General features: G+C 41.5%; 1 protein-coding gene across 2 annotated transcripts; it reads right to left on the reverse strand.

Moving 5' to 3' along the window:
* Positions 1-349: 349 nt before the first annotated feature.
* On the reverse strand, positions 350-23,883 carry LOC114795677 (inactive phospholipase D5). Of its 2 annotated transcripts, none has more exons than XM_028989214.1 (10): positions 23,727-23,883; positions 13,678-13,814; positions 6,708-6,885; positions 6,206-6,314; positions 5,891-6,018; positions 4,169-4,366; positions 3,707-3,843; positions 2,934-3,099; positions 2,690-2,780; positions 350-2,113 (listed from the first exon to the last, which is right to left on the reverse strand). In XM_028989214.1, the coding sequence occupies exons 1-10, from the start codon at positions 23,733-23,735 to the stop codon at positions 1,905-1,907; spliced, it is 1,362 nt and encodes a 453-aa protein (XP_028845047.1). In that variant the 5' UTR covers positions 23,736-23,883; the 3' UTR covers positions 350-1,904. The 2 variants fall into 2 exon arrangements, with proteins under 2 accessions (XP_028845047.1, XP_028845048.1); XM_028989215.1 differs by lacking the exon at positions 23,727-23,883 and adding an exon at positions 7,867-7,901 and having other exon boundaries at positions 13,678-13,707.
* Positions 23,884-25,304: the final 1,421 nt, after the last annotated feature.

Here is a 25,304-nt window from a genome sequence, read left to right on the forward strand (position 1 = left end):
TACTCACTTGCCGAATCTGGCAACACTCGCACTGTCGACTATGTATATTGCCCTCTAGTGACCAGTCACAATTCTGTAATACTATCACGATGACATCCAAACAATCAGAATGAAATGTGAGTGTGTGTGTGTGCGTGTGTGTGTGTTATTTCAAAATTATTTCAAAGCATGATATTATAATAGATGTATGTGATTTTTTTATATTATACATAAATACTTTTGAAACCTATCTTCAAGATCAGCTTCTTGACATTTGACCTTTCCTAAGAGCCTCAGTGGTGATGGTTTTCTAAGGACTTCTAGTCAGGTGTGTTCAGATTCAAGCAATCACACAAAAAGAAAGAAGGAATAATTACTAGACAATAACTTTTATTGAGAATAAAAATGTATTTGGATTAGAAAATATGAACAGATATAGACTTTATCAAAGCCAAAAGCATGCAATGCAAAAGCTCACATGCTTAAATAGGGCCATACAGTAAATAAACAACCCCTGTCTGTGCATTTTTTATCATACATTGCATAAAGCAAACAACCCTGACCCTGACCTGGGAAGTGAAATTGATAAAGTAGCATTCAGGAAGATACACTGTCAGATATGAAGTTTTTGAAAATACATTGTGCTCATGGAAGATTAAAACCAATTCAGTTCAATTTCGAAGGCTGTGCAGCGAATTTAAACGTCTGTACATTTAAAGGTTTAACGTGTTTCAACTGCAATGTGGTGGGAATTCTGTCTGATCACTAGATGGAAGCAGCAGGTCTTTGGTTTTTTGTGTCCAAGCCAACAGCTACAGATGTGCTCATGCTTGGAGAAATACATGCTTGAGCCTAATTCACGCATCTTTCCATGAATTAAGGCAACATTTTAATGCATAAATGCATTTAAAAATGGGCTAGACCTTTCAAACACATAATAAGGCATCAAATGAGCCTGACCATGGGTAGGGGGAGGCACAGTGCACAGAAAAGTGTGCAGTGTGTAGTTCATGATCAAACTGTAGAAGTCTCTACAACAACACCATGTAGCCTGAATCATTATGCATATCAATGTAACTGCATTATAAGATAAACCTTTATGGTACCTGCTGGAGAACCAAAAGGAAAATCTGACAAACAGTCACAATAACAGTGATTCAGGTCTGACATCATTCCAACTATCCCATGGCCACATAATTGCTCAACAGAATACAGTTCTGACATTAATAAAATTATATTGTGACATTAATAGAATTATACTAATATACCATACAAGCCATGAGCCTAAGGAAATATTAGTTTTAAATGTTGTTTTAACATCTGAAGGACATTGGTTTTCTACCTAAGCTGCCGTATGAAATAATTTTCAGTTCTGCAAATGTCTTCATTTATGCAGCACATTACCATGCAATTAAATTTAAAAAAAAAAAGTAATTATATAAAACATTGATTATTTTCCTCAAACTCTTCAGGCACAGTATAATACATCTATTTTTTTTCAAACACTCTTTTTAAATTAATGCATTAATTACTACAGGTTACATCATCTTTTAAAATATATTTCTATTGTTTGTAGCACGTGATGACTGCATTTAATAAAAAAAAATGCATGGACATATGAAAAACATTTCAAGATCAAATAACAGAACACAAAGGTTGATTAGTCGAAATGTAAAGGTTCCTTGTCTTCTGTTGTTAGGCTTGTTTGATCAGGTGTTGGGTGAAAAGCTGGTTCCATGTGTTTGGTCACGACTGGAAGCATATCCAGCATCCGTACGCAGTGAGCCGGGAAGCAGAACTCAGAAAGCAGTAGCAAGTTGAGCATCGGGTTTTTGATTTGGAAAGTGTGTGGTGCTGTGGCCCCGCCACTCTGGGGGAATGGCTGAGGCCGCCCGGCCTTTCTGCACAGTCTGCCTGCAGCCTAATTAGCTGGGGGGCTGGGTCGCGTGCTTGCTGCAGACAGGAATCTTGCTGGGCTGCAAGGTCTTGGCGTAGTGGGAAAACCAGTCTCTTTCAAACACAGCCGTGACTCTCTGCACCAATGTGCTGTTTCCCTCATCATCCCTGTCCTGCTGGACCACCAGCCCAGCACCAGCGTTGTACAAGAATTCGTTCCCCACCCAGTCAAAGTTCCCTGTGCAAAACAAACAATCATAATGCGCAGTAATCCATGCTATTGTTAGATTAGATTTGATTAGGTTTGATTCAGGTTTTTGTTCATTGCACACAGAAACCACAAGCAAAGTGCAAACAGTAGAAAAGGTGCAGGAGGTAATATTTACAGTAGTATATTTGGACACAATGGTTACATAAATGTGTTCATTTCTAAATTGTCAATTAAATATGAAACAGGCACAGATTATTCATGTAGGTTTGTTGCAGTGTTCAGAAATATCAATCAATGTTTATTCGTAAAGGCAATGGCACAAAGCACCTAACATAAGTACAGTGTTGAAAGCCCCTAGTGACAAAGAGAAATTTCCCTGTGACCATGTCAGCTAGTCGGGTTCATTGAGGCTATGCTGTTGTGAGCGAGAAACAATGATTGGTTGCTGCTCCTGTGCTCCATGCCCACCCTCAAGTGTTAAGACAATGTGTATGTGTACAGTAAACAAAATGTAGCCATATATAACTTATATATAAGCTAATTTCTGTCATAAGAACATACATGTGATATGGTAATGCAGGATATGATTATAACATTACTTACCTATGTAAACAGCAGTATCTGTCACCATGTATCTGTTGTGGTTGATTTGTCGGACGTGTTCCTCTCCCTTCTCCCTGGGACTAAAAAACTTCTACTCAAAGAAAAGACAGGTGAAAAATAAGAACTGGCTGTTAATATTAATGTTATTAGCAATGCTTGTGACCCTTTCTGCATTAAAGGTGATCAACATGATCATAAAAGGGCATCAGGTAAGATGTGATTTTGATGTGAAATGGTCACTTACTGCCTCCAGCGAGCAGTTGGCCATCTCCATGCATAGGCTTTTCAGAGACCAGACAAAGTTAAAGGTCAGGGAATTGGTCTGTGCCCAGCAGCTGATTAGAAGGCGTACACTGATGTTCTTCAGAATCAGCGCCTCCCGCAGCATCCCATCAATCTGCGACCAGTACCTGGCAGAGCAGCATAATCACACATAACCTCCACCTCTGAGATCATCCATCACACTGAGCAGCATCTACTGGGTGCCTGACGTGGGTATGAGTGTGTGTGTGTGTGTGTGTGTGTGTGTGTGTGTGTGTGTGTGGTAGGGTTGGGGCCGGGTTTTTATTTCACAGAAGTCATTTGTAATTAGGTGTAGCAATGTTATTAAGGTCATTCTAAGTCATTAAATGGATTAAACTGGTGCTCTCTTGCAATCAGTTTAATTAAAATGTTTTAACTAATTAAATTCACATTTTGCAACCAAAAAAATCATTGTGATTAATTGCAATCAATTAAGTCTAAATAATATTTGCTATAATATTTAAAAGTATTACAGCAACAAGTGTGGGAAAGATGCTTTTCAAGCAAGAAGCAAGCAAAAATTCGACAAAAAAGTCAGGGGAAAAGAGGACATCTGGTCACCCTAGTTTAACCCGATCATTTCAACAGCCCTACTACAGACATATCTTTCCTTATTTTTAATAATGACTTGAATTCAGTTCTGGCTATAGTCATTGGACTATGTATTTGGCTCTCAGTTTTATTTTATACATCATGTTGTACTCGCATGGTTACCTTTGCTGGCTGGTTTTAATCAGGGGCAGGTAGTCCGTGACAGAGATGTAGATGAACTTCTTGGCACCCTGGATCACTCTGAAAATGGCATCAATGTCTCTCATCCGATATTTTGGACAGAGGGCATCTGGAGAGCTCTAACTCAACACATAGAATAAGACAGAATTAGGTCATGTGACCCACAACTAACATCCATTACTCAATTTTTGCTTTATCTACAAAAAAAACTATCACAATTGGAATTTTAAACATGGTCAAATTGGTGTAAAATATTATTGGCCACCACACAGTCAGCAACATTGTTGGGAAAGTGTTGTCTGGGAATTCATCAATATGAATATCAGACAGCACTTGACTGATAGAGGCCAATGCCCTCTCCATCTCAGTAACTGACGGCTGATGGTAGACATGAACTCACTGTACGTGTTATGAATATTGTTAATAATAAAGCAGGACACTCACTGACACATACGCCTCCGCCTTGCTGCCATCCAGGAACATGGACAGGGTGTTGTTCTTGTTGTAAAGCCCATTGAGCCGCTTCGACCAGATGGACGGGATGAACTCCTTGTACTGGAGCTGCCAATAGAGGCTAAAAATCCTGTGAAGGTCCAGAGCCAGGCAGCTGCACTCATAAATAATCACCCCCATTTCCTTTAGCTGCAATGAAACACAGAGGGCATCATTGAAACTGGTGAACACAGCGTGCACAGGCACACACACTTATAAAGTGAAGCCCTGAGACAGGGCATGATCTCATTGATTTCAAATTTCTTCGGGCGTCTGGGGAAGTTCACTGTGCCAAGAAGCGGTAAGGTTTATTAAATGGAACAGAGCACATCACCAGTGTGATTATGAAAGTGAAGCTGAGTCAGCAGGTGCTGCACAATGGGCCATGGGATGAGTTTAGGAGGAATGCAGGTCCTTTTTTGATTATGATCTGTCACGGCTTGGACAGATGGACACACTCGCATGGATTTTCACAATCAGGGGTTGTAACACAAATAACACGTTCATGCAGCGATACAAGACAGACATGTTAAGGACCCGACAAGGACAAACATTTATACATGCCAGAACAGGGAAACGGGGTATCTGAAACTCTTGTCCGAATCGTGGAGCCGGAGTACCCCCTCCAGAGTCAGTGGCTGATATGACCGTATTGTATTTAATTATCTGAAGCAGTAAACCCTTCCTGACCTCCAGACGGCCAGACAGGGATCCTCTGAAGAGGAGGCTGCATGGCAGCTTCTCAACCATCTTCTCATTTCCATTTCAAAGACCTCTCCAGACTGAAGGGCTGCACAGCTACGAGTTTACACTGGCCTGTATTAATAGCTCTCAAATCCCATATTTTTGCAGAACCACACCAAAATATTGTGGCGATAAATGTTAAGAATTCTTAAGATGTAAAGACAAGATGTTTCAACACAGCTTTCATATCTTTATTCTGTTCTATGACAGAACAGCATAGTTCTGTAATGTGCTGTAACCCAGTACTGCATTGTTCTCCTAATGCATCTACTCCTGCTTACAGGAAATCATGTTTCAGAAAAACATTATTTATTTTAGTCTTATTCAAATTTGAATTTGTTAATAATTTCTGGTGCACTTGAGTAGTTAGAGTATTCTAGTACAAGAAGTCACTAAGGTATCTTAATAACCTTATTTTGTAGAAAAAAGTTCTGTTTTGACATCTAAATATGTTTTGACACCATCTATAGACAGACAGATAATTTCACCATTTGCTATAATGTGAGACTGGGATCACAAGAAAATAAAAAAAGACTACCGAAGTGTAACTTGAACAAGACACTCACAAGCCTGAGTTGTACCAGGGGGACTACTGTAGGTTGCTCTGAATCTGCTAAATGCCATAAAAATTAAAAATCTAAAATATAACACAAGAAAAGCCATATGAAAGTTCTGTGTCCTGTAGCAGCTCCTAGTGGCCAAGGCCCGCTAAAACTGGGACATGACACCCAGGCTAATTATCTGCAACAATTTTTACAGGAACATGGCTAAAATTGCTATTGCTATCACAATTTGCGGGTAATGTGAATGTGTTCCTATAACCTTGGAAATGAAATACCCATGGCAGGGTACAGCATTCTCTTAACTCAAGCACAGAAAGTGTAATGAACACCACCATAGATACAATATAGTTCAGGTGTACTTGGGTACCGTGGACAGTGCTCTCCAGTCCATACTGGCACTTCCGATGAACAAATGTCTCCTGTCCACCACCCAGAAGGACGACTGGAGGTGGCCTTTAGTTAGGATGTTCATATTAAGGTAATGGACCTCAGCTCCTGTAATTAAACAAGAATAATTGTGAATTCACTTTAAACAGTACAATAAGGATTTATATAATTTCCTTAGTTTTAGTTTTGTAAAGTTCTTTGGCAAAATGCTCTTCCAAAATTGTTTGAGAACAATCTATAGGCAAAAATTAGTGATGGAAATACAGATCATTAAAAAGAGGGCCACTGGTCTCACCATGCCTGGTGAGGACATCAAGTTCTTTAGAGTCCATCACTCCACTGGCCACCTTCAGATTCACACGCTTGGACTTCAACCCCATCAGCCTGTGCAATAAGAAGCGCCCCTATAGGCACATGACATGATTATTAAATTGAAAGTGAGTTTAGAGAGAAATTGCAATGGCAAAAATAAGATGTGTTCAGATACAGCAGTAGCACTCCCAATGGTTATTTTTACTGTGCATCTTGTGGGAGGTTTGACATGTTTCTGACTGCTCTAATGAACAGCAGGGGCTGCTGGGTAGCCAATCAACACCCACTTCTGCAGCACACAGTGCTGGTTGTGACAGCACTCATGCAGGGTAGTAACAACCCAGACAAGTTTATTTGCCAAAGAGCTTCTGTTTGTGGCAGGTCTTAGATGTGCTGTGAATTGTAGCTGTTACACGCCCATTAAAAGCATCAAAATGTATGTTTAATCTTTGGTTCGATGTACATCTGAAGGTGAGGGTTGATACCTGCTTGGCTGTGGGAAAACTGGATTCATATTCAGTAGAATTGAGCATCCACTGGGGTGACACAATCTCCACGGAACGCAGAGCAAGGTCCAGGAGTTGGTGGAGGCCAGTTGTAAGAGGGACACTTCCATTATGAGGCAGGGATGTGTCTACGGGAATGTTCTCCACCACCACTGCTCTGCAATGGTACAGGAGCCAGTACATACTGTGCTTCAGATTTTCATATCAGAAATAAAGAGACCTTCATAAACACCAATATGTTTTCTCCTGATCTCTAGATGTTTCATTATCACAATATAGTTTAAGCATCTTGTCATCAAATTGTTATTTTCTCATTAATGCAAGATGATAAAACAGCGTTATTCCATCATGCTGTGATAATGAAACAAACAAAACCACCATAACACACAATTACTCTGTGTAGGAAACAAACTGGTATTGAAGACCAAATCTCTGTACATTATTAGAAAAATTCTAATAACAAGACACTGTAGTCATATATGGTCATAGCTGTGCTATACATATTGTAAATATGATGTATTATGTATCCTGACACAACATATAACAACCCTTTAGCATTAAATGACATGTTAGATCGCAAATGCAACAAATCCATTTGACAAGTGTTTGACTTCCATATTTACATTTTTTCCATCTCATTAATATGAAACAGGGAAAGTGCAATATGCGACTGTGGGGAAACCCACTTCAGTCCAGGCCACACACCATAAAGGAATCCATCTCGGCTGCCATAGTTTCCAAAACTGAAGTTCCGAAGGGTGCAGATTGAACTGAGCCAGGAACGTGGTGGCAGCTTGGGATTTTAGGTAGGGTGGTGCTGCGGGGGGTATAGCTGGCTTTACTTGGCAAAGCGTTTTCATGCTACTGAATGATGCCAACGCTGTCTTGCCAGATCACTGATTCAGAGGGATGCAGAACTGAAGGAACGTCTGCCATGCAAGAGGGAAGGGTTTAGGTGAAACAAATTGAAATAAAAATAAATAGCGCCAATGGAGTTAGTGCACCAACCGATTTTTCACTGCATGACAGAGTAGAACCAGTTAGACGAGGGGAACGTGGAGTTACAGCACATGAACCCCTTGGATGGATTAGTACAGCCTCAGGAGAGAGATGATGTATTAGAACTATACATCCTCACCTTGAGAAGCCAACAGTCACACTGAACAAACAGTTCTGTGGAAGCCACATGAAATGGAAAAAATCATTATTATTTAATAAAAAAAAATTGTATTAACCAGGAGTGCAATCAGGTACACAGAGTGACAACCGAATCTAAATATAATATGTTTATCATTATTGTCAGTCATTAAATAGTCATTAATGATGGTAAATGTTTCATGCATGCGTATTTTATCGCTAGGACAATTATTAGTGAAAGTGAAGTGATTGTCACAGTAGCACAGCACACGGTACACACAGTGGAATTCGTCCTCTGCATTTAAACCATCACCCTGAGTGAGCCTCAGTGGCACCTTGGCGGATCGGGATTCGAACCGGCAACTTCTGATTACAGGGCCGCTTCCTTAACCGCTAGGCCACCACTGCCCCAATTATACAGAACCTACGCTGATGCAGAGAAAATTTTCACATTGACACTTTTATTGCTATACAACAAATAGTGCAATACTGCAAAGTGTTGAATTCATGGCAAACATTTCCAGCATTATTTATCCACTTATTTCTCAGCTCATGTGCTTTGTATTGTCTGAATTTATTTCATTAATACATTTTCATCAATAAATTCCTGATCACCAATTTCAATTAGCTGTGTTTTGACAGAAACATACAATGAATGTTACAAAAGTGCTAAAAAATGGTTTGGTGAGATTTGGTTGAGCAGTTCATTATGCTGAAAAAAGTATGGTCGTGTTGTAAATTCAACAAATAACGGACATGGAAGGGAATGGCTGCCACATTTTTAAGTCTTTTTATCCCAAGCAGTTTGGTGGTTTTCTCAGGTCAGTTTCACTGATGCGCGGTGAAGTGCTACCAAAACACTGCATTATTTAGGAAGGTTTTAATGCCTGAAGAAGGTTATTGATGTTCAGAAACACACACACACACACACACACACACACACACACACACACACACAATTTTTACCACAAAGTTGTATGTGGTCTAAGCAGCAAGTGACCTTGTTTCCTTGTTATCTTATTCATGAGTGCTTTAAAATGAACTGCATAGTCGTCTCCCACTGGCTATTTCTGTTCTCTGCAGCAATAAGGCTTTAAAAGCTGATGTGAAATGAAGGTCATCCAATACAATGACGGTAGCGATGTCTTCCCAAAGCAACCTTCTGCTAAAGTGTAGCGCAATCACCGCTGCCATTTAGTACATTTAGCACACTGACTGAACCCATGCCACACTTTCAGAGTCTCAGGCCTTCTGCATCTCGCCAACAGGTTTGCAGAGAAAAACAAAAGTCCAGGCCATATACCGGGGAAATATTAGATTATCTGGATGAACATGGCCAGCACGTCTCCTATCATTCCAGAGGTAATCTACTTAAGTCCTGCCAGTTCATTGAATTACAAGTTAAAACCATCCGTCAGGGGGTGGGGCTGATATATGACTGAGGAGGAGGAGGCTTGGGAAGGAAAGGCTGCCTCTGGTTCTTGAAATATTAGTTCGAATGACTTGCTGTCTAACATTTTAGACATGGACATGTTGTGAAACTTTTAAATGTAAGTGGATGATTTACAGTCACTGAATCTTTGAAGTGAAGTGACAAAGTGAAATCTGATGTTAAATCTAAACTATTTTCCTCTTTGATGACTCCCCTGTGCCAGTTCCAGTTGCTTCAGTTTCTCCATCGTGATTTGAAGATCTCCTAAAAAAACCAGAGTTGGACATTTGAGTCTGAGATAGAATAAAAAAAAAGAGGGGGCCTCTGGATGCACCAAGTCACCAGGAGACTCCAGGATCCAGTTACCTATGCTTCCATTAAACGGCTTTCAATCGATCCAAGCCGCTTCCTCGACAGACATTTAAAACCAGGCAATCAGGCATACAGCAATGCACAAACATGGTTACATGTTCACTTCTCTCCTCTGATATTACTGTAATAAAGCGGGTGACCAAAAAAAATCACTGTGTTTCGTGTATTTGAAATAATTACATTTTCTCTGTTCCTGGTCCTGTATTATTTTTTGGTACCATACCGCATACAGCAGCCATTTTTCACAGATCACTCTGCTTCAGCAGGATAATATATTCCATTTTTGTAGTGGGATGCTTCCTGATATTGTTTGATCTGGTTTTGTTCTTTCCTGGTTCACTTCATATCTAAATAGCAGGCAGCTCTTCAGATCCATATGACCTCTATTGGTCCTTGCAGGCAAGGTGTGCCCCAGGTATATATACTTAAGATAAGATAAGATAAGATTAGAAGAATTTTATTCATCCCGAGGGAAATTCTTTTCAACAACATGCTCAATGCAGAAGGAGAAACAAGGAATAAATTACATTTACAAAAAAATAGTACAATTTGATCAAATATCAAAAATAGCTTAAGGCTCAATCTAAATAATGATATTACTATATCCTGTGAAATGCCAGAGATAGTGCTAATTGACATAATGATTATGCCATGGGTACAAGTGAGAGGGGGTAGCAGCGGCAGCATGTGCAGGGGGGTAAAACAAATCATTCAAAGACATCCAGGTGAGTAGTATTGCACATCTGAGTGAGAAACGTTTGTGTTTGAATAGCCCTGAAAAAATCACCTACAGAGCAAGGACGACTTATACAATCTGATAGCTCCAGGTAGGAAGGATTTCCTGCATTTAGCGGCTATGAGTCTTTTGCTTCTTGTGCTCCGATGGGCCATTATGGAGGCATGCATGGGGTGAGATGGATTGTCCATGATACCGAGAAGCTTTTTCAGCATTCTCCTCTCATAAACCTCTGTCAGGGTCTCCAGTCTGACACCCAGGACAGAACCAGCCTTTATAATCAGCTTGTTCAGCCTGTTTGCATCAGCTGTCTTCACCCCACTGCCCCAGCACACAGCTGCAAAGAGCACAGCTCTCTCTACCACAGAGTGATAGAAAATGGTCAGCATTTTCCTACTGACATTCGAAAGACTTGAGTCTCCTCAGTAGGAAAAGCCGACTCTGCCCTTTCTTGAAGACCACGTTGGTGTTTTTGGACCAATCCAGTTTGCAGTCGATGTGTACCCCCAGGTACCGGTAGTCTTCGACTACCTCCACGTCAGATCCTCTGATTGTGACAGGGGTGGAAGGAGGAGCATGCTTCCTGAAGTCCATGATCATCTCCTTTGTTTTTGTGACGTTAAGATGTAGATGATTTAGCTCACACCACTCAACAAAGCTGTCCACCACCTTCCTGTATTCCTCCTCCTGTCTGTCTCTGATACAGCCCACAATGGCAGAATCGTCTGAGAATTTCTGCAGGTGACATGACTGAGACTTGTACCTGAAGTCAGACGTGTAGAGGGTGAAGAGGAAGGGTGATAGTACAGTCGCTTGTGGCCCCCGTGCTGCTCATGATGTTGTCTCTTCAGCCGGACATGCTGTGGTTGATTTGTTAGCTAGTCCATAATCCAAGCTACCAGTGGGGCGTCTACCTGCATTTCAGTGAGCCCAAGCTTCCACATGGTCAAATTATTAGATGCACCAGACTAAATTCATTAATGATCTTAGACATTTACAACTTTGTTGAGTTTCAAAAATCTCTCGTTTATTGGGGTCCACTAAGATCAGGTTGTCAAAATGTCAGCATTGGTCCTCATAGTTAGTCATTTTGTTATATTGTATTCAGTTAATTCAATATATTAATGTTAGTAAACTTAATATATTAACTTAATTTAATGTATTGTTATCAATATTATTACCACCACTACTTCAACTACTACTAAAATAATTCCTGACATTTCTGGGACCATCCGTTCCATGTTTGTTTGATGTGTTTGAGTGATATTTTGTGTTCTCTGCCTTGTGGTCCTGATTACCTCATAGTTTTCATGTGTGGTTAATAATATAAATGTATCCTTGCTGTGTCCCATCTTCATTCCGTCATTCATCATTTTACCTGTATTTTGTGTGTTCTCCTATGGTGTTGTGTGAGGGCCACATGCCCTGTTTAATTCAATAAATCTCCCTGTTTGTGAGTTGTGAGCCCTCCCTTCTTTCAACACGATGCTGACATATAACAATGATGGTAATGATAATGATAATAACAATATTAACAACAATAGTACATTTTTCAGAATTAAATACCAGAGGTGAGGAGAGGGCAGGAACCATGTAATTATCCAACACTCTGTCTGCAACACACTGAGCCCTGCAGCTATGAGGGGCTCTGGCCCAGAGCTGAAACTCATCTGTCCGTCACATGCAACCTTAATATTTTTTTCTTTAATCACAGTCCAGCAGCTCACATCAAGGTCATCCTGCTGAACTGTGTGCTGTCTGATATCTGCTGCAGACACCTGACCTCTTCAGAACGTTTCTACACAGGGTCCACAGTATTGGTGTAGAACATGATAAAACGTCCTCGCTGTACCTGATCAGAGGCAGCAACTGTAAAATCCAATTATTACGAACAAAATAAGATACAGTCCATCAAAAAGAAATTCAATTCAGAGAGCATGAAGGCAGAAGTTATCACCCTGATTGGAACCCTGATGAAATAATAAAGGAGACAGAATTGGCCATGTTCTTCTTTATGGTAGATAGGCTCTTAATTGGAATGCAATTCTTTTTTTTTTTTTCTTCACTATTTCTCATTTCAAGTACAGTTGATCTTTGCCAAAGACTTCGGTCAGGGGTGTTACCTTAGTAACCAGCGTGTGTCCCAGTTTAATCAGAAAAATTTTCAGGACTTCATGACAGATTAAAAGGAATACGAGACTGTGTATACATGGACCATTTTGTACAATTTGTAGTCCTGTTGTCAAGTAATCTTTTATGACCAAAGAAAAGCTCTGTAGTAAAAGATATGTTGTTGATGATAAATTGCAGGCCTGATAATAAAGAGAAGAATTTTTTTTTTTTAAGGGGGAGAGGAGGTGCAGCCGGCACACATCTCTTCATTGATATGATGCCAAGAGAGAGTAAATTGATATATTTAGTGAAGTGTGGTGCACAAACTGCAAACTGCCCTGGGGCCTTGCAGGGTGAAAAGCGAATCAATTTCAACTTTGCAGCTCAGAATTACATTTTTTGACACTTATCGGGAGGAAACAGAGGACCGACTGCTCACAGGGATGGTGCTAAATGGCAGAATCTGGGAGAGGTTCCAGCAACCAGCTGCAGTACATCACCTAGATAGTGATCTAGTGGTACCCACAGGCCAGTAGATCTATCACCAGCTGAGATGCTTGAGGGGACCAGAAGAGACTGAAGGCAGAACATGAGCAAACTGCAGACGTCACTCTAATGACAACAATTACTGGTGATGATAATTTAATGAGGCCTTTTATTTAGCCCATTCAAAAGTGCGTTTAAACTAATACTTCTCTACAGAAGGGATGTAAGTACTACAATGAAATAAACTGGTGTTTTTTTATGGTCTATGATGAATGAAGGTGTATATAAGAATAACTAGCTCTGTTAAAATTAACCTGTTAATTTCTGCAATTAATTTTGAATATTTAACACCAACTTGAGCCTTTCCTACAATTGTATCTGTAATAGTTTTAAATATTATAGCACTTTGTTATCTTCAGAATTAATTGTAATTAATCATGAATATTTGTAACTAATTAGTAATACACTTGGCAATTAACTCATTGCAAAATGTGTAATTAATTTGTTAAAAATGTCTTAATCAATTCATAAAATCATGAGACAGGGACCCATTTGGCAAGGAATACAATTCATTTCAAATAATTGATCCTCACCAATCACTTTTATTGAAAGATGTACGCTACATAAAATTTTAGTGCCCTGCAGCAGCATGACCGCAGTTACAAGGCTCATACCGGCAGGTGTTGCTGCAGTTGTCCTCTGTGATGCCATCCTCATCTTCACCCCACACGTCCACCGCAGAGAATATCAAGGCTACCAGGACCGCAAAACAGCACACCAGTGCAAAGATCACAATGCATTTCTGCTGAGACTGCAGAGGAGAGAGGAAGGGGATGAAAAGAAAACGTTAAAATAAGAAACAATCATTGATCTCGGGTTATTTTTACCGAACGAGTGCCAAAGCCTTGTCACCTCTGAATTACTGCAAATACAGCAAAGCCAATGACACCAAACGATCACCAGGGGACTTGGAAGAGAAAATAAAGTGAACGTTCACAGAATCAGTTTTATCACTTTTGAAGGTGACTTTGACAGATTTTATTGATGGAATTTCTGAACTGACATTTGGGTGGAATCCAGATGGACTCCATTTGCAGAAACAATGACCCTTATGTGCAGAAAAGGGGACAGTAAAGGATGAGTGGCCATGTGCTGCGTGGTCCTCCTCCCTTTGCAACAGCTGAAAAATCAATAATGTCCTCGGAAGCGCTGCAGAGCACAGCCAGTCAGGGCCAAAAGAAATAATGAAAAAAGAATTCGACAAGACAGCCGCTTGCTATCCGTCATTACTGAGCACATTTAGTTTATTGATGATCTTAAAATAAATCAATTTCTATGCTTGGTTGTTTATTTAATGGATCCATTTTACAAAGAACGTTTTTGTAGATTAAAAGATCAGGTGAGCTGATATATCAGACCAGCATATGGATTTTTTTGATGCCAATTCCTTTTATTAGAACATCTGTTATTTTCAAACCAAGTCTCAAAATCCTGAACTCCATGGGTAATTAGGGGAAGACATTGTGATGCATGAGTAATAAAGACAGAAAGAAAATCGGTGCGGCCACCAACCTCTGACAATTATGTCATTTAGCTCAGACGTAGTTTCAAATTAAAGGCGTGGCGCTAGTTTCTACCTTGCAAACACGACGGATTGGCCAATGTGTTCACATTCAGAAAAATTGGATTAATTGGATCTAATTGATTGACAGCGCTTGTATTATTGCATAATACAGTAAGGGTTTGGCCCAAATTCTCAGTGAGGGCTATGGCCCAAATTGTCATATCATGCTATTTCATTCTGATATTTATAGTCACAGAATATTGTGACTGATCAATAACTGGTCTGGTTGATTCCATATGTATTCTACCTGTGTTTTTTATGTAATGTCAGAGTCCCCTCAATTTCTGCAGCAACGTGGGTCCAACAGCCTATAACAATATGCAAACAGATGCAGTCAGAAGTGCTAGAACCCCTCTCAGGTCACTATATTGTGATTAGCAAGTGTATTCCAGTGTATCATGCATGACCTTTTTGGACACGGGTCATTCGATGTGTCTGTTTACAGTCGATTCCCAGATCTCTCTGTTTTGGTGTTGTCCGACACGTGCCTTCGATCAATAACTCTCCATTACACTCACAGTTCCTTCTGATTAAACATATACATCAAGCACCATCTTAAAGGAAAGCTTATTTAAGAGTGAGCCCGACTAATTACAGCCCGGCGCCTGTAGAGAAAGGTCCGTGTACTTAATAACAGCGACAGCTCGGAACAACTCTGATCGATCTGATCGGTGCTTAAATGCGCAATGAGCTCATTTCATAAAGCTGCCTGATGAGGGCTGAGAAACAAATGCACCAAAAGTGGGTCAAATGTTGGTCTTCAGCTTAAAAGCAGCACTTTAAGGGGAATAGGACAAATTTTGAGGGAAGAAACCATGAATCCACATAAACAGACAGTTGCCCATGGCTGGTCTAGGAATCTGCTGTTAGCACGCTGCACAGCAACCAGGCCAGGCTTTTGCAGCACAAGACAACATTAGATTGATTTTCATTGGGCTGTTGGATTTAGTCCAACATGATTAAATAGCAACACTTGGCGAACAGGAGATTGAGCAGATGGGTGGGGCAAAGGGCTGGAAGGAGTCGGCGGGGGGTGTAATGTACACACTGTACTGACTGTCCGACACGTAGGAATTCTCCAGTCAGAAACATTCAAAGCCTGACTGGCTCCAGCTCTGTATAAATTATCCAGTGGAGCACTCCTGGATCTTCTGCTGCATACATGAAGCTTGCATCGGTCTCAGGCTGCTGCTGAAAAGTCATGAATGAAACAGAAACACGGGCAGCTGATTTCTGCTGCTGAATAAAACAAGCGACTGCATCATCAGTTCATATTAAAATCCCAGACTTTGTCTGTGGAGAAAATGCTGAGGGGAACAGAGACGATGCAGAAGCTTATTCTGTTCCTTTCCAGGTGGGGCTGAAAATCCGGGCCTAATTTACAGATTCCAATGCAGGGTGTGTGAATGAGCCTCCCTGTCGTGCATTTCATTTCGCTTTATTTAAAAAAAAAAAATACAGAAAGCAGATTTGCTTTGTCCTGGTGAACAGTAATTGCCAGATGGCCAGGATTCCTGCCCACTTCTTTATACTTAAATTGCAGTTAAAAGGAAGTGTTTTTTGGGCCAAGAGTGCAGTCAGACTGTTGTGTAGCTCCCTGTGGGAACACTGTATGGATGCACATCACCTCGCTTTAGATAAGAATATCTGCTTGTTAAAACAGCTTGGGACATTTTTGTGAAATAATCACATGAAACAATCACACAGTTAAATATTTCCTAGTAACTAATGTATGTATGTACTAGAATGCACTACAAGGCAGATCAACTCTGTTTAAGGCACTATTTCATTTGGTTACTGCATTAATTTAAATCCTTGTATGAGCTGGCTCCAGACATTGTAACCTGTATCACAGAGCGAATAGCGCAGGATCTGCAAACTGCATCTAGGAAACACAATTCCAGATAAAAACTGTCAGCGCTTCTCTGTCACAAATGTGCAAACGTGTGCAGATCTGCTGCAGCTAATGGTGCAACTGGAGAAGCTCTGTGAGTTTCAGCATCCCAGACTTGTCAATTATTGGGAGAATTCAGCTTTTATTTAGAAACATTTTAGGGGACAGTTTCGTGAGATGTTGTGATGCTGGTGAGGTTTTGACAACAATTCAGAATTCACTAACTGTAAATTACGAAATATCCTACTTATTTTCCGTCGAATGTCACTCTCTGCTCTTATCCACACTCACTTAAGAGTGGAAAGACATTTATAGGCATAAACAGAAAGATTGTAGAAGGGACTAGACTAATCCTATTTATGGCTTAAGAGGGTTATCAGTCTGGGAGACTGTAGTTCATTATGGTCGTCTGTATGTAATGGAAAGCTTGATAAATAACTACACCTTATCAATCGTACTAAAGAGTGTGGCGAAGGGGTTGAGTGGCGTCAGGAGAGGCAGAGCTAAGAATAGACATCAATTAGGGTGATACGGAAGCGGAAGCAATATCTCTCCTCACATTTCGGAATAGATTTCTGTCCCATACAGAATCTCAAATTGCCCAATAATTTCCATCTTCGTAATTACTGCCCTCTTGTGGACACAGTTGGCTATTGTCCCAGTAGGCTAGCTTGACTATAAACCATTTTCAAGGACGTTGCTGTGTCACAGGGCTTTAGTATAAGACATTGCAGCTGGGATAGGCTAAAGTTTAGAAAATTAGATGTGTACACAGTTTGTGCCTCATTTTAGATTTCCTCTAGTCCATCCCATTGCCTTAAATCCAGCATTGTGTGTAGTGTTCATGCCTCACAGTTAAGACCCGCTCAGTATCATTACACAGTATCAAATCTGGTAGGTGTAGATGTCCAGGAAAATGTTCTCCAAATTTCTCCAGGTCTCATGCGGATCGGGCATCTGAGTGATGTTCTGTAGAGATTTAAACCATCTGCTGCCAATGTCTTGGTATCACAGGACACCTTCTGAGCGACACCTTCTTGTCGAGTCCAAAGCTTTTTTTTTTTTTGGTGTGTGTGACCAGTGGTTTTAATCTTCTGTATATATAAGGAAACCACACTGTCTTTGTCAAAGCAATAGGAAGTGAAAGACCCCTGGATGTGCTGGAAATATAAAACCTCTCCCCTCTTCTTTACGCCCCAGGGGATACTGACTGGTGCTAAATCGGTTCGAATGCGTCAAGCTGATCCCTTAGACAAGAACAAATGGCCTTTCCGAAGGCATTGGGGTCAACCAAAGCTCTCAGGCAATCCCCGGAACAATGGGGCGCCAACAGCATTTTACACACAGCTGCAGTATTGTGTCAGTTTTAGGATTTGCATGCATTCAATGCTTGTGCCTTTAATCCTTTACAGGTCATGAACGTGGTAGTGAGGCTGTGTTTGGCCTAGCGACTAAGAAAACAGACCCACAATCGAAAGGTTCATGGCTGCCCACTGCTCACTAATGGTGATGGTTAAAAGCAGAGGACACATTTCGTTGTGTGCACCGTGCGCTGTGCTGCAGCGTTTCACAATGGCAATCACTTCACTTTCGAGGCTATCATTCTGTCATGCAGAGAGGGGAAACTCAGAGTTAAAATAGTTAGGTGAGAACAAGTAGAGCTGCATGTGCTTATAATGCAGTTAGAAAATGTCGAATCATTCCCAGGGCAGAACACGGGGCCGGGGTTCACAGACAGGGTTACCATTAATCCTGTTACCCAGAATGGGTGAGAATAAGTCTATACAAGGAGAGGCGCAGGGCCTGGCTCCTATCAGTCGGGATGCAAAAAAACACCATTGTGCTCTTAAAGCGCCACGCATGGCCTCCTTCCATGTAAGCATCCAGGCAGACAGTCCCTCAGCGAACTCGCAAGGCACTTGAGGCTCCGCAGGACAGCGCATCCATCTGCCGGAGTGGCAGGGGCGCTGATTGAAACGCGCTCGGGGATAAACACAGGCCTCGTTCTTTATCCCCGCTGGCACGCAACTCGTCCATTTTCCATTGTCTAATCCGGACGGACGACCACTTGGACTGTAATGATGTGAGTTTTGTTTAGAGCCTGAGAGTTCACACGATCTTTAATGAGATCCAAAGGTGTCTTATGGGCACTTGTTAGCATTTTTGATTGTATTTTCACAACGTTGCGTTTAAAAAAAAAAAAAAAAGTCAGGATGTGTGATTGGTGGTCTAGATTTAGAGCTTCGCTGAAAGTGGCAGCATGTGACAGACAGCCTCTCAGCGAGCATCGGCTGCATCTGGTGCAGGAGATCCATCATCACCCTCGCCGAAAGCGGGCCGGTGCAGAGGTGCGCTGGCCAGGCGCCATGATGCCGGCTTTAATCAGCGTCGCTCGACCAATCAATGCAGCAGGACACCATCCGTCACCACAGTGGCGGGAGGAGATCAAACGCAACGGAGCATCCAAGAGATGTTGACGCTCCCTCATCAGTTATCGTTTCAAACCAGCAGTTGGTCCGGCGCCCGTCGCGGTCTGCACCGCTGCTAAATGTCACACATGCAAATGCAGTAATTATAAAATAAGAGCAACGACGATGGAAGCATAAGTAACGAAAGATAACAACTGAGATAAAGGTTTCAAAAGTATTCAGAAATTGTAATAATTCTGCCCGAGGAGATTTTTGAATGCAGCCCGATTGGGCCCGATTGCCCTTTATTGGTAAACCTGTGTTCATTTGAAACAAATCAGAATTGCCAAAATAATGTTTATTTGAACTGAAATGCCATTGTTTAATTGCACATGAAGCTGCATTATGCGTCACAGATTTGGAAACATTTTCAGGTTTTTATAGAGAATTTTCATGGCAAATTGCAGCTGAGTCTCAGCAGAGAGGATCCTACAGGATGTCCACTTCACTTTCCATCAATATGTGTACTATACATTTTCGAAAAACCGCTAAAGATTTGTGTCGCCACCGATTCATTTCTATCCACACTCGACCCCAAAGCTTCTAGCAGCTGTCCAAATGATTCGTCGGAGTTCCGTATCCGCAGCGTCAATCTTTCAGCAGTGCAGATGCACCACTTTCATACACTGACATCTGAAATGTCTGCCTTTTATTATTGTAGTATCTGCTCTGATCTGCCTGAGACGTAACTAATATCAGGGTAGTGCTGCTCTCTTGTTTGTGTCCCTGTCGGAAATAATGATGCTCCTTCCTGGCCAGATTGATCCAGTTTTTCACCAAACCACCTGATCAGCTGTGAGTATGATGGTGGGCACATTTACTTGTTAATAATTGGCTGACTTTCTGCATTAATGACTCTACCTCATTATCATAATATAGACAACATTTTGCATTTTGATTCATCATTCATTAGCTTGTTACAACAGTTATTCTTCTTAATAAACAGATTAGACTCGGCACAGCAGTGCTATTCATCTTTTTGGCATAGGCTGATAGGTACATAGATTAGCACCAATGGGACCAGTTCCTGTGTCCCTGTGGCTCACACTGCTCGGTGGGTTTATTGTGCACCAATCACGTTTCTCTCAGTTTAACACACATTCTGAATCAACACTAAGCCTGTGTGCCACACTTATGCATGAATTATTCATGAATTCAGCAGGACACCAAGACAATATATCAATCATACATATCATTATACTGGTTGTGCAGAAATTTTCAAAATAGCGGTATGTCCATAGTAGCTTTATTTATTCATGCTTTAATAAATATTTCACATTCATTACACAGAGAAAGCATAATTATATAACTGTTGCATTACCACATATTGGAGAATCTCAGCTGGCAGTCAATAAGGGGAACAGTTCCACCAAAATGTCAAGATGAATATTAGAGGTGATAGAGGTGTTCCACTGATCAGCATGTCACATTTTTTGTTAAATATTTTACTTCTATATACGTGTTTAAAAAATGTATGCTGAAACCCACAAACCAGTCAGTCCTATCCTGTGCAGCCGGGCTCGTTTCTTTGATTAGTGTCCGATTCATGGCCGCCTGCAACCCGGAGCATCCCACAGTCTCATGCCATTGATCACAGCTAGGACCTTCCAGATCAATAAGTCACTTAAACCTCCATTAGACTGACATGAGAGCCCCAGCGCTTCTTTTCTCCAAAAAAAAAAAAAATGTCTTGGAAAGCTCTGATTATACCGGGGATCAGTTGTGCAGTTGGGGTGCTCCAGCCGCTCTTGCAGGGATGTAAGGCTTTGCTGAGGGAGCAGAAGCTGGGCCTTTCTTCTTCCTCCTCTTAAAAGATCATGGACCCCTTAGACTTGCATATGTGCCATTATTAAAAACCATCATTTCACTACGCACACTCCATTAATCAGCAACGTGCTGCACAATGCATCTTTCTGTGAGTTCAGCACTCTCAAAGATAGACAGCGTCTAAGTGACCCAATGCCGTCCCATCGAGGAAACACAATCACACCATAAATACTTCACCCAGCAATCGGTCTCACTACCACCGGCCCACTGGGGCGAGGGGAGCAACAGAAACGCGAGCACTTTAAAAGATAAATTGCTTGTAAACAATTTGAGGCAATAAGCCGTGTGGAAACGGCGACACCGTATCCATGACCAACATTTGTCATCTTCACCACGGTACTGCTGTTTCATGTGGCTTTTTACAGACATTAGGGACAATTGGATCATTTTGTAATTGCTTTGCAGCGGGAAAGGATTCATGGGAAAATAATGACATTCCCCAGAGTTTTTGCGACCACCGTCATCTTCTGCTGTTAGAGTGAAGTCAATGTGACTTCGTAACGGGGTGAGAGACCGGGACCCCCCCCGCCCTTCTGCGCTGCGTGACCTCAGAAATCCAAGTGTGCCCTCACCATGCTGCAGGATCATTAAAAAACGCGGCGGCATCAGGCGAGCTGCGGGGAGCAGAGCAGTGAGATGTATTCTTTTTGAGATCGGCTCACATGAAGAGACATAAAACGAAGGATATTTGGACTCACCGCGTACCGCACTAGCTCTGCATTGATAAATGTGGTAACCATGCGGTGCCACAAGTGTGCATTTCCACCAAAGACTGGGCTCCATTTCAGATATTCTGCAAGGACTGCTGGGAAACAGTGAGAAGAACCTGATTCATAATTCACTATTAATAAAAATGGTCCAATAGTAAAATTGATAATTAAATAAATAATTCATACATGACAGATAATTCATGTCTTTTTTTTTGTATGTTTGTTTTAATATTTAGAACATTTAGAACATGCGGTCCAAATATAATTACAAGTGGGATGGGATATAATCCCATAATGACATTGTATAAACAGAGAAATGTATCTAAATGGTGGCTTTCAGTAGAATGAGTGACAGTCTTCAGCTCCAATTTTTAATTTTAGCCTTTCTGATTAAAATGGCATCTGGAGGAAAACAGGCAAGCTTCATTAAGCTGCTTCAGGACTTAAAAATAGAAGAGATATTAAATAGCTTTTGAATTTTGTGGGTTCTGGCCTCGCCTACTAGGGAGACAAAATAAATCCTGAATGCAAGGTGCCAGAAAAATATATATTGCAATCTTGCATTATATATATTTTATATCTGATTGCTCCAGTGGCTGTAATGTGATACATGCTGCTACGAGGGGCTCATATGAGGACTTATCAAACTGAGGATATTGAATCCATGGCATAGACTGCATCTAGGTAGCTGACTCACAGAAAAATAATAAAAATAGAATCAATGCAGGAGAACTTGCTGCATGAAAGCTGGGTTTTTTTTTTTGACGTAATGAAACCTAATCAGAGAGTCTGATGAAGATTTTGAAGGATGTAAAGGATTCTTTGAACTACTTTCATGCCGGCACCAACTATCCCTAACAAAAACACACTCAGCGTCCTCAGAATGGATGAATGTATGAATATAAAGCATAAATATGAAAGACACCACTTGTGCATGCAAGACATTTACATTTTGCCCCATCTGCAAACAGGACAGTTTTCAGCCAGGGGACCATCTCCCAGCAGGAGTGATGGGAACGAGCGATTAGCTCTCAAGCACGCATCCCACTCACACAGCCAGAACCAGAACCAGAGACAAAGATGACAGCAAACCGATGTTCCCACTCAGCCCGACTGCACAAGCTCTTTGTGACGGATATTAAAAGGGTCGGTCATTGTCAAATACAAGAACAATTTTGGCAGGTCTGTCAGGTCTGCACCGGTTATGTTGTAAATCTGATCTTAGATCAGCCAGAAGGCAGCGCTCTCACTCTCTTCAATAAAATTGATTGTGTTTGCGAATTTCAGTCCTGTCCCCAGGATCCTGACACTGGGCTCAGAGCTCGGGAGATGACAGAGTGACAGCCGCCGCCTCACAACTCCGCTCAACTCAGCGCTGGCGTCTACACTCCACCTCCAAAAACCCAGCATCCCATCTCTCCCTCCACGGCCATGTCTGCTCTAATGAAAGGTGTTCTACAGAGAGTACACAAACAATGAGAGATGACACCACTCCCCAACTTTCTCTTGCCATGGTTTTAGCCGCAAGCAATTTCATGGACACTTGCCCAGAGAATGGACACTGAGAGAGACGCACCAATCTGATTAAACGTTCTGTTGATGCGGAGAACCTCTGCTTCAGTGGTCCCGACATGTTCAGGTTAACTGAAGGCAAATCTGTATTTTACTCAGCCGGATAAAATATTTTTTTACATTTTTTTTTATATAAAGGAATCCAGTCTTCATTTCATTTGAAGACGTGATGCTTTTATGGGTGCACAAAAAATGGATTAAAACATTCCAGATGAATCATTACTTTCTATCCTTACAGCTTTGATACTCAAATCAGTGATATGAGATTAAATTTGCACTCAAAGCCAAAATTTGGATCAAGCCAGACACCCTCCCATGTCATTGTTATTGCATTATTAACATGTAGCTATTAATAATAATTAATATGGACATGGTTCATGGGGTTCCAAGGCAAGTGAAGGGGTCTTTTTAAGCAAAGTATTAAAAATATATAAAAAAATCTGAAATATGAGTGAAATGTGACTGTTAACCACAACGTCCAACCTCCACCCACCCAGGTTGTAAAATATGAAACAGCCACAAAAACATGGAAGAAATATGAAAACAAGCTGCACCCGAGCTCCCAGCAGCACCTTCTGCTTGCCGATGCCGGACCCTGGGTGGTGCTCTGAGTGAGGAAGAAGCTCACCTTCATCATGCATCCCTGTACCAGGAAGCCAGTCTTCTGCACATGTGTCCACGGGATCCACTCTCCTCAGCTTCTGCCCCCACCCCCCCTCAGACGCTCCGGACCGCCACACAGCCAGTATTCCAGACTGGAGACATAGTGCATGCAGCTATCAATCTCTTCCCTTTCTATCTGGATCTCCTTGCTTCTCACACACTCCACCCAACAGAGGCAGAAGCGCGAGAGAGAGCGAGAGAAAGAGAGAGGGAAAGAGACTAGACACACCTCCCCTCATCCATCCTGTCCAATGTGAAGCCCCGCCGGTCTTTAACCACACCCTTCTGTGTCAGACAGCAGACAAGCGGAGCAGAACGGAGAGTTGGGCAGCTGGCCGCCTGGCTGCTGGACGCACGCGGCGGAGGTGAGGCGGGGGATGAGAGTTGAAGTCTCCCTGTCTGTCTGTCGGTGATGTGAGGCAGTAATGAGCTTGAATCTTGTGCAGATAACATCTTTACTCACATTACAGAAGAGACAATGCACACAACACCTGGAACATTGCTGCAGTGACCGGTAATAACCTGGCACACGTTCCTCCGCCCATGATAGTCACTAGGTGTGTACACTCTACATTTTTCATCCAGCAGCCAGAGTGTAGCCGGCAGGACACCGGCTGCATTCTAATGTCACCCATCCACCGGCGCAGGGTTTTAAGCTTGTTGACAGGGGGTGGGGTGTGTCTCCGGGTGGGCTCTGCAGGTGGACTTACCTCCAGCAGAGGGCGACTATGGCTCGGCTGAAGCTTTACCAGGAGCTTCCTGCTCTAAAGGTCTTACCCGCTGGCAAATTAAAGTACATGTCTGCAAGAATACAAGTAAACACCTTTTACTTATCCACTTTCAGAATAGAATGGTTTTCTATACCCTTTACATATATGAGTTTATACATAATACATCATTTTGCATGTTTTGTTTTTGCATTTATGCTCAGCACAGGTTGCATGAAAGTGTAAAAATTCCTAGGCTATTTTTCAAAGAAGCTGCACACCGACAAATCTGATAATCCCACAGTTAGTGTTTTCTGAATGTTTTATTGTTTTGTTCTGCGTGAGCTAAAGCACTCATGATGCATGGACAGAAAAATGCTAAATAGATGTTTTGTCCATCACATGCTCTTTATTCAATTAACAGTTCAAGCCCCTCCCTCTCTTAGTCTGTTTTTTCAGGTTAATCAGCACCAGTATGAGTATAAAACACCCAACACAGTATAAAAACACCCAACCAGACCCTAAGGAGACAGGCCGATGCCTGGGACACACACTCTAAAACTATCACAGTCAGAATCATGAAATTGATTACATTCTGATTATGATGCCCACCGAGTGACACAAACCAGCTCGTACGTTAGAACTATTCATTAATCATGAAATATAGTGCTTGGACTACTGTACATCACCATATCAATTTTTGATCACCATAATAATGTCCATAATCATGATATTATACTTAATTCTTAACCAATGGAACATTGCAAGAGTGCTGTTTTTTAATTTATGAGAAAACCACCTTCCTTCCCCTGATGCCAAAACCCCCCTAGAAGGTG

This window comes from Denticeps clupeoides, chromosome 8 (genome assembly GCF_900700375.1).
Source record: "Denticeps clupeoides chromosome 8, fDenClu1.1, whole genome shotgun sequence".
Taxonomy (NCBI): Eukaryota; Metazoa; Chordata; class Actinopteri; order Clupeiformes; family Denticipitidae; genus Denticeps; species Denticeps clupeoides.

Excerpts from the sequence above, each read along its gene's own strand:
- LOC114795677 (XM_028989214.1), bottom strand. Across the intron at positions 6,315-6,707 it reads GTTTTCCCACAGCCAAGCAG|GGGCGCTTCTTATTGCACAG; the intron begins GTATCAACCCTC and ends ATGTGCCTATAG. Across the intron at positions 2,114-2,689 it reads AGATACTGCTGTTTACATAG|GGAACTTTGACTGGGTGGGG; the intron begins GTAAGTAATGTT and ends TGTTTTGCACAG.